The 9,319-nt window shown below is 43.8% G+C and overlaps 1 protein-coding gene across 1 annotated transcript in view; it reads left to right on the top strand.

Annotated features, from left to right (window-relative positions):
• Nucleotides 1-6,404, top strand: part of LOC106611479 (N-lysine methyltransferase SMYD2-A) — a 41,307-nt gene extending 34,903 nt beyond the window's left edge. Inside the window, exons 9-11 of the mRNA XM_082955498.1 lie at nucleotides 3,585-3,759; nucleotides 4,294-4,402; nucleotides 4,808-6,404. Coding sequence (XP_082811624.1) covers nucleotides 3,585-3,759; nucleotides 4,294-4,402; nucleotides 4,808-4,891 — 368 coding nt within the window. The 3' untranslated portion in view covers nucleotides 4,892-6,404. The remainder of the gene's footprint in view (nucleotides 1-3,584; nucleotides 3,760-4,293; nucleotides 4,403-4,807) is intronic.
• The last annotated feature ends 2,915 nt before the right edge of the window (nucleotides 6,405-9,319 follow it).

Genomic DNA, 9,319 nt, shown 5'->3' with positions numbered 1-9,319 from the left:
GGGGGGGTGCTATGCTGTGGAAATGTCAGGTATTCAGTTCCTGTGTTGTTTGTGACCCATGTAGACCCATGCACAGCCAGAAGAGGACTGGCCACCCCTCATAGCCTGGTTCCTCTCTAGGTTTCTTCCTAGGTTCCGGCCTTTCTAGGGAGTTTTTCCTAGCCACCGTGCTTCTACACCTGCATTGCTTGCTGTTTGGGGTTTTAGGCTGGGTTTCTGTACAGCACTTTGTGACATCAGCTGATGTAAGAAGGGCTTTATAAATACATTTGATTGATTGTAGTAGGTCCAGTACTAGTAGGTCCAGTACCACTCCACTCAGCAACCATATGAATGGACCTTCAATAGCCTCTCAGACTAGAACGAATCTCCCCTTGTACACACATCACTCCTGTTATTAACCTTAGCCCATAGTCAAATTCCCTTTCTCCTCCCTTTATACCCACACTGTGAGCTCATTGGACTGGTGGAAGCAGTATTGAGTCTCTAACCCTCTAGCACCACCCTTGTGATCTATGTGTTGTATTGAGTCTCTAACCCTCTAGCACCACCCTTGTGATCTATGTGTTGTATTGAGTCTCTAACCCTCTAGCACCACCCTAGTGATCTATGTGTTGTACTGAGTCTCTAACCCTCTAGCACCACGCTGGTGATCTGCAGAGTTCTGTCCAGGTCTGTGCCCAAACATTTCTACTTTTAAAAATCCACCTCTCCAGAAATAAGTCACACTGTTGTCGCTTGTTATAGACCCTCCTCAGGCCCCAGCTGTGCCCTGGACACCGTATGTGAATTAATTGCCCCCCATTTATCTTCAGAGTTCGTACTGTTAGGTGGCCTAAACTGGGATATGCTTAACACCCCGGCCGTCCTACAATCTAAGCTAGATGTCCTCAATCTCACACAAATCGAGGAACCTACCAGGTACAACCCTAAATCCGTAAACACGGGCACCCTCTTAGATATCATCCTGACCAACCGGCCCTCTAAATACACCTCTGCTGTCTTCAACCAGGATCTCAGCGATCACTGTCCCATTGCCTGTGTCCGTAATGGGTCCGCTGGACAAACGACCACCCCTCATCACTGTCACACGCTCCCTAAAACACTTCAGCGAGCAGGCCTTTCTAATTGACCTGGCCCGGGTATCCTGGATGGATATTGACCTAATTCCATCAGTAGAGGATGCCTGGTTATTCTTTAAAAGTAATGTCCTCACCATCTTAAATAAGCATGCCCCATCCAACAAATGTAGAACTAAGAACAGATATAGCCCTTGGTTCACTCCAGACTTGACTGCCCTTTACCAGCACAAAAATATCTTGTGGCGTACTGCATTAGCATCGAATAGCCCCCGTGATATGCAACTTTTCAGGGAAGTCAGGAACCAATATACACAGGCAGTTAGGAAAGCAAAGGCTAGCTTCAAACAGAAATTTGCATCCTGTAGCACAAACTCCAAAAAGTTCTGGGACACTGTAAAGTCCATGGAGAATAAGAGCACCTCCTCCCAGCTGCCCACTGCACTGAGGCTAGGAAACACTGTCACCACCGATAAATCCATGATAATCGAGAATTTCAATAAACATTTTTCTACGGCTGGCCATGCTTTCCACCTGGCTACCTCTACCCTGGTCAACAGCTCTGCACCCCCCACAGCAACTTGCCCAAGCCTCCCCCACTTCTCCTTCACCCAAATCCAGATGGCTGATGTTATGAAAGAGCTGCAAAATCTGGACCCCTACAAATCAGCCGGGCTAGACAATCTGGACCCTCTCTTTTTAAAATTATCCGCCACAATTGTTTCAACCCCTATTACTAGCCTGTTCAACCTCTCTCTTTCGTATTGTCTCAGATCCCTAAAGATTGGAAAGCTGCTGCGGTCATCCCCCTCTTAAAAGGGGGAGACAATCTAGACCCAAACTGTTACAGACCTATATCTATCCTACCCTGCCTTTCTAAGGTCTTCGAAAGCCAAGTTAACAAACAGATCACCGACCATTTCGAATCCCACCGTACCTTCTCCGCTATGCAATCTGGTTTCCAAGCTGGTCATGGGTGCACCTCAGCCACGCTCAAGGTCCTAAACGATATCATAACCCCCATCGATAAAAGACAATACTGTGCAGCTGTATTCATTGACCTGGCCAAGGCTTTCGACACTGTCAATCACCGCATTCTTATCGGCAGACTCGACAGCCTTGGTTTCTCAAATGACCTGGTTCACCAACTACTTCTCAGACAGTTCAGTGTGTCAAATCAGAGGGCCTGTTATCTGGACCTCTGGCAGTCTCTATGGGGGTGCCACAGGGTTCAATTCTCGGGCTGAATATTTTCTCTGTATATATCAATGATGTCGCTCTTGCTGCTGGTGATTCTCTGATCCACCTCTACGCAGACGACACCAATCTGTATACATCTGGCCCTTCTTTGGACACTGTGCTAACAAACCTACAGACGAGCTTCAATGCCATACAACACTCCTTCCGTGGCCTCCAACTGCTCTTAAAAGCTAGTAAAACAAAATGCATGCTCTTAACCGATCACTGGACAACTACAAATAGCTAGGTGTCTGGCTAGACTGTAAACTCTCCTTCCAGACTCACATTAAGCATCTCCAATCCAAAATTAAATCTAGAATTGGCTTCCTATTTTGCAACAAAGCATGCTTCACTCATGCTGCCAAACATACCCTCGTAAAACTGACTATCCTACCGATCCTTGAATTTGGAGATGTCATTTACAACATAGCCTCCAACACTCTACACAGACTGCATCCAATTTGCTATCACAGTGCCATCCGTTTTATCACCAAAGCCCCATATACTACCCACCACTGTGACCTGTATGCTCTCGTTGGCTGGACCTCGCTTCATATTCATTGCCAAACCCACTGGCTCCAGGCCATCTACAAGTCTTTGCTAGGTAAAGCCCTGCCTTATCTCATCTCACTGGTCGCCATAGCAGCACCCACCCGTTGCACGCGCTCCAGCAGGTATATCTCACTGGTCACCCCCAAAGCCAACTCCTCATTTGGCCACCTTTCCTTCCAGTTCTCTGATGCCAATGACTGGAACAAATTGCAAAAATCAATGAAGCTGGAGTCTTATATCTCCCTCACTAACTTTAAGCATCAGCTGTCAGAGCAGCTTACCGATCATTGCACCTGTACATAGCCCATCTGTAAAGAGCCCACCCAACTTCCTCATCCCCATTTTGTTATTTATTTATCTTGCTCCTTTGCACCCCAGTATCTCTACTTGCACAGTCATCTTCTGCACATCTGTCACTCTAGTGTTAATGCGAAATTGTAATTATTTCTCCACTATGGCTTATTTATTGCCTTACCTCCCTAACCTTACTACATCTGCACACACTGTATATAGATTTTTCTATTGTGTTATTATCTGTACGTCTGTTTATCCCGTGTGTAACTCTGTGTTTTTTGTCGCACTGCTTTGCTTTTATCTCGGCCAGGTCGCAGTTGTAAATGAGAACTTGTTCTCAACTAGCCTACCTGGTTAAATAAAGGTGAAATAAAAAAATAAAAAAGAATCTGTTGTATTGAGTCCTTGACCCTCTAGCACCCCCTAGTGACCTGCTGGAGATCTGTGAGTTGAGCCAGGAGAAGATGAGCTCCGTATTTGCAGACACTAACGTGTACATGCTTCACATGATGTACCAGGCTATGGGAGTCTGTCTGTACATGCAGGACTGGGACGGAGCCATGAGCTACGGAGAGAAGATCATTCAACCATACAGGTGACCAAAACATAGAGCGGACGCTTTTATCCAAAGCGACTTAGTCATGTGTACAAGAAACGCTCCCTCTGAGTAAAGGAGCTCTCCCTCTGAGTAAAGGAACGCTCCCTCTGAGTAAAGGAACTCTCCCTCTGAGTAAAGGAACTCTCCCTCTGAGTAAAGGAGCTCTCCCCCTGAGTAAAGGAGCTCTCCCCCTGAGTAAAGGAGCTCTCCCCCTGAGTAAAGGAGCTCTCCCCCGGAGTAAAGGAGCTCTCCCCCGGAGTAAAGGAGCTCTCCCCCGGAGTAAAGGAACGCTCCCTTTACTTTCAATGCATTTGTCCTCAAAAGCTGGGTAAACGCGTCCCCAAAATAAATAAAAAAAGTCCGTAAAAAGCGTTTACATTCCACTACCCAGCCTGTTCTCTGATTGGTTCATCTCCTGTGTGTCCAGTGTCCGCTACCCTGCCTATTCTCTGATTGGTTCATCTCTCCTGTGTGTCCAGTGTCTGCTACCCTGCCTATTCTCTGATTGGTTCATCTCTCCTGTGTTTCCAGTGTCCACTACCCAGCCTATTCTCTGAACGTGGCTTCCATGTACCTGAAACTGGGCCGTCTCTACCTGGGACTTGAGAGGAAGACCCAGGGAGTCAAGGCATTAAAGAAGGTAACGCCCCGTCATTCACCAGGGCATTCAGGAAGTACACACACATACATTGATCAATTGAATCAGGTGTGTTACTGCAGAGATGGAATACCCAGGGTTTGCATTTATGTAGCTCTCTGGTATAATCGGATATCCCTGATCTAGGGTTCCCACTAGATGTCCAAGCTGCAAAGTCAAAATTGGCTAAATCGTAAACATTTCTGAAAACAAAACAAAATATTTTTCAAGGTTAGGCATAAGCTTATCAGTGTGGTTAGGGTTAGGTTTAAAAAATATATATATATATATATATATATATATATAATTTTTAGAAATAGGCACGGTTTATGTCTTTGTAGTTTGGTCAGATAGTGACGACCAACAAACGTTGATGGGTAACGTGTCACTTCCTTATTTCCTGTCCAGGCGATCGCCATCATGGAAGTGGCTCATGGGAAGGATCACCACTACGTAACAGAGGTCAAACAAGAGGTGGAGGAGCTGAAGTAAGGAGGAGCTGAAGAAGAGGAAGGAGGAAGAGTGAGGAGGGCAAAAGCACAAGGGCTTCTCCAAACCCTGGGTCAAAAAAACAAAAACATTAAAAAAAAATCTACAAATCTAAACAGCTGCACGGCATGCATCCTATACCTCTCTTTTTACGTGCATCTCTCTCCATCTCCATCTCTCTCTGGTCAAATCAGTTTTTTTGTGGCATACAGGCAGGCAGTTAACCAGTCAGTGAAAGAGACAATGTGACCCCAGTATTTCTGTTCGCTCGGTTGTCTTAGACAGTACGTGATGAGGGTGTTTTTATGTACTGGGTAGCAGTATTGCTGTAACTGGCAAGGACAGTTGTAGTTGTTAGTTTTGTTATTGGCCTGGACTAGCCTCGTATCTGCCTAAACTGTTATGAAAAGAGAACTCATGAATTTACAAATTATGTTTGTATTAACCGATGACAGGTTTCTCTCCTCTCATACAAGGTAGCAAAGTGAGAGAACAATACCAAAAAAAAAATCATAATTGTTATGAGTATGTCCAAACTTAAATAATTTGCGTTTGTCTTACAACACAAACCGTGTTGAACAACTTTTGTCCATTTTATAAAATCAGAAGTGTTGCATGTTTTCTCTCGCTCATATACTGTCTTTGTACCGACCTGTAGGGAAGCAGGGTTGTAGTCTTTGTACCGACCTGTAGGGAAGCAGGGTTGTAGTCTTTGTACCGACCTGTAGGGAAGCAGGGTTGTAGTCTTTGTACCGACCTGTAGGGAAGCAGGGTTGTAGTCTTTGTACCGACCTGTAGGGAAGCAGGGTTGTAGTCTTTGTACCGACCTGTAGGGAAGCAGGGTTGTAGTCTTTGTACCGACCTGTAGGGAAGCAGGGTTGGCCTCCAAATTCCGTTTTAATCCCGAAAGTAAATCAAATTCCAAATGTTTCTCATGGGCGAGAATTTAAATTTCAACATATTTCCTGAATTGACCCCCAACCCTGAAGGGAAGTAATTTTCCACATCATTGATTCAATGTCAAACACAGATTTTGTTGTTGTTGAAACAACGTTGATTAACCAGTTTTTGCCTAGTAAGATGACTGTAAACCCTCAACCTTAACCTTTAGTGGAATGAAAACATACCTGGCCCTGGATCACAATCTCTGTCCTGGGAACCCCAAGGGGTGCACGTTTCGGTTGTCAACACAATATCAAGCTTTGCTTATTTGAAACAGCAGTGTAGTGCTCTGTAGCTCAGTTGGTAGAGCATGACGCTTCTAAACACAAGGGTAGTGGGTTCAATTCCCGGGACCACTCATACATATGCATGCGTGGGATAAAAGCGTCTGCTGAATGGTATATATTAGTGCTAAGACCAAAAACCAACGCTTTGAGATCCCCAGAACTGAGTTCAGAAAACGGCTGGTTTAGAGATTACTTCCACTTCACCTTACTTCCCCTCTGTCCTGTGGTTCGTTTGAGTGTGTTGGACATCAGACATGGACTACCCAAATAAAATACAAAACAGAGAATGTTGTTATGTTTTTTTTTGGTTTATTCACTTGGCTGTATGGTCTACAAACTTTTTTCCTTCGAAACAAACTCGTTTTATTCAGTTTGATCTGTTATGAATTTTATACCGAGCCTCAGATGAACCAAAAGAAGGAAGAAGCCAGGTACTTTCTGGGGAAATGGAAGCAGAAATGGTACACCTCACACACTGGTTGAGTTCCTACCCGACCAGATATATCAACCAATGGTTTCCTGCCACATCATCGACTGTGCAGTCAGGCATCGGATGGCTATATCATGATGTGGTTAGCAAATACAGTACCAGTCAAAAGTTTGGACACACCTACACATTGAAGGGTTTTTCTTAATTTTTTTACTATTTTCTACATTGTAGAATAATAGTGAAGACATCAAAACTATGAAATAACACATATGGAATCATGTAGTAACCAAAAAAGTGTTAAACAAATCAACATATATTTTTGATTCTTCAAAGTAACCACCCTTTGCCTTGATGACAGCTTAGCGCACTCTTGGCATTTTGAGCGAAATTATTAATCATATCACTTTTTAGTAAATGGTTTTTAAAGGACTTATGACCTCATATTTGAGCATGTATGGCCTCATTCAGAAAATCCTCATATATCAAAAATATCTCATTGGTGTTAATATCATTGGTGTTACAACTACTACTACTGGTGGGACAATTATCAAAATGTTAAAAAACGAGAGTTCATTTGCGCAGACAGTTTGGTGATTTGAGGAGATATTTTGGATATAGAAAGTCTCAGGTTGTCCTCCACTTCAAGCCTGGATTTGTACTTGGGTTTCAACACAGCCAAAACATTAGAAGCCAAGCTCACACAGGTAGGATGATTCGAATGGCAGGAGAGCTTTGAACCAGAACTCGCTCTCTTTACAACCGAAGTTCACAGATCTAGCAGCTGCTCCTGGATTTCCATGGGGAGATGAGAGATGATGTCCACCAGAAAGGGGTGAGTGATCTGAATCTTGGGAGCTGTCCTCTGGGAAGTATTTTTCCAGACTGGACTTCAAGGTTGTCAAGTAATCAGTCATTATCGCCAATGGCATCGTTCGCTAGCGAGAATGGTATTGTGCCGTTCTCAAGTGATGTTTTCCATAGCTCTACCTTTTTTCTTGAAAGTGGCAATCTTTCGGGAACATTTCAAAAACCCTTTGCTTCTGACAATTGCAGAGATAGATTCAGGGAGTTCAGCTTTTCAAAGATATCCGATATCAGCTCTTCTTCCATTACCCGAGTGGCAAGTGCTTCCCGGTGGATTATGTAGTGATTCCACTGCACATTACGAGTAATTTTTTTGCTTTTAATCCTCCCTGCGCCCCAGTAATAGCGGGGGCTCCATCTGTGTAGATAACACCGCAGGCATCCCACTTCAAATCATTCTCAAGGAAAAAATCATTCAGGATTTTAAAAGCTCATGCCCAGCTGCCCTCCCTTTTGATTGATTTACAGAACAAAACATTTTCCTGATTTGCGTTGTGCGTGTACCTCACAAAAGCAAAAAATGAGGCCTCCTTCACCACATCCGTTGCCTCATCCAAATGTATGGCATACTCCGACTCTCTAAATCGGGACATCAGCTGCTCGTGTACATCTTTGGACGTATCTGACACTGCGCTGTCTCCTATCGCTGTCCTAACTATGTCAATGGCAGCCTGCAAGACAAGCTATTCCCCAATAGAGTACCACTTGGAGATGAGATGGGCCTGCACACCAGCATTCCTTATCACGCTCTTCTGACAATCCATCCCCTGTTATTTGTATTCCAAAAAGTATCTTGTTTTGCCAACCAGATGCCCATGCTTGGTTACCAGATGCCCATGCTTGGTTACCAGATGCCCATGCTTGGTTTCCAAATGCCGCTGTAATTTCATTGGCTACATTCTCTCATTGGCCAGAGTCACTGAACATATGAGACAGTGAGGCCTCTGCTGCCCCACTTACTTCGACGGAGTTAAATCCTTATTCAAGGAAAACGTCAAGGTTATTTTATTTTCCTCCTATGTTGAAAAGTTTCTTGTACCACTGGCGTTTCTTGTGTAGCTGCTGAATTTTCCTTTGGAATGAGAAATCGGTAAATCTTGCCTTTCGAAAAACTTGGTTCAGTCTGCTTTACAACAGACACCGGGAGACAAATTCACCTTTCTGCAAAACAATTACCTAAAACACAAGGCCAAATATACACTGGAGTTGCTTACCAAGAGACTATGACTGAGGACAGGAACAAGTACAGGAAGTCCTGCCCAGACCTCTGCAGAGTCATCAAACTAGCAAAAGGACAATATAGGAATGTGGAATCATATTACATAGGGGCTCTGATTCCCGCCCATGCGTCAGGGGCTAGCTACAGTCTCTATTATGGATTACAAAGGAAGACCCAGCCGTGATCCGCCCAACAATGCAGTCAGGCATCGGATGTGATGATGTCTTTTGCAAATACAGTACCAGTCAAAAATTTGGACACACCTACTCATTCAAGGGTTTTTCTTTATTTTTACTATTTTGTACATTGTAGAATAATAGTGAAGACATCAAAACTATGAAATAACACATATGAAATCATGTAGTAACGAAAAAAGTGTTAACCAAATCTAAATATTCTCTCAACCAGCTTCATGAGGTAGTCACCTGGAATGCATTTCAATTAACAGGTGTGCCTTCTTAAAAGTGAATTTGTGGAATTTCTTAACCTTCTAAATGCGTTTGAGCCAATCAGTTGTGTTGTGACAAGGTAGGGGTGGTGTACAGAAGGTATCCCTATTTGGTAAAAGACCAAGTCCATATTATGGCATGAACAGCTCAAATACGCAAAGAGAAACGACAGTCCATCATGTACAGTACATTACTGATCACATGTATAGTACTGTACATGTGACCAGTAAGATACTGTAC

This window comes from Salmo salar, chromosome 09 (genome assembly GCF_965601325.2).
Source record: "Salmo salar chromosome 09, fSalSal1, whole genome shotgun sequence".
Classification (NCBI taxonomy): Eukaryota; Metazoa; Chordata; class Actinopteri; order Salmoniformes; family Salmonidae; genus Salmo; species Salmo salar.
Note: the sequence above shows the minus strand (reverse complement) of the source record. Positions and strands in the feature narration are given on the sequence as shown.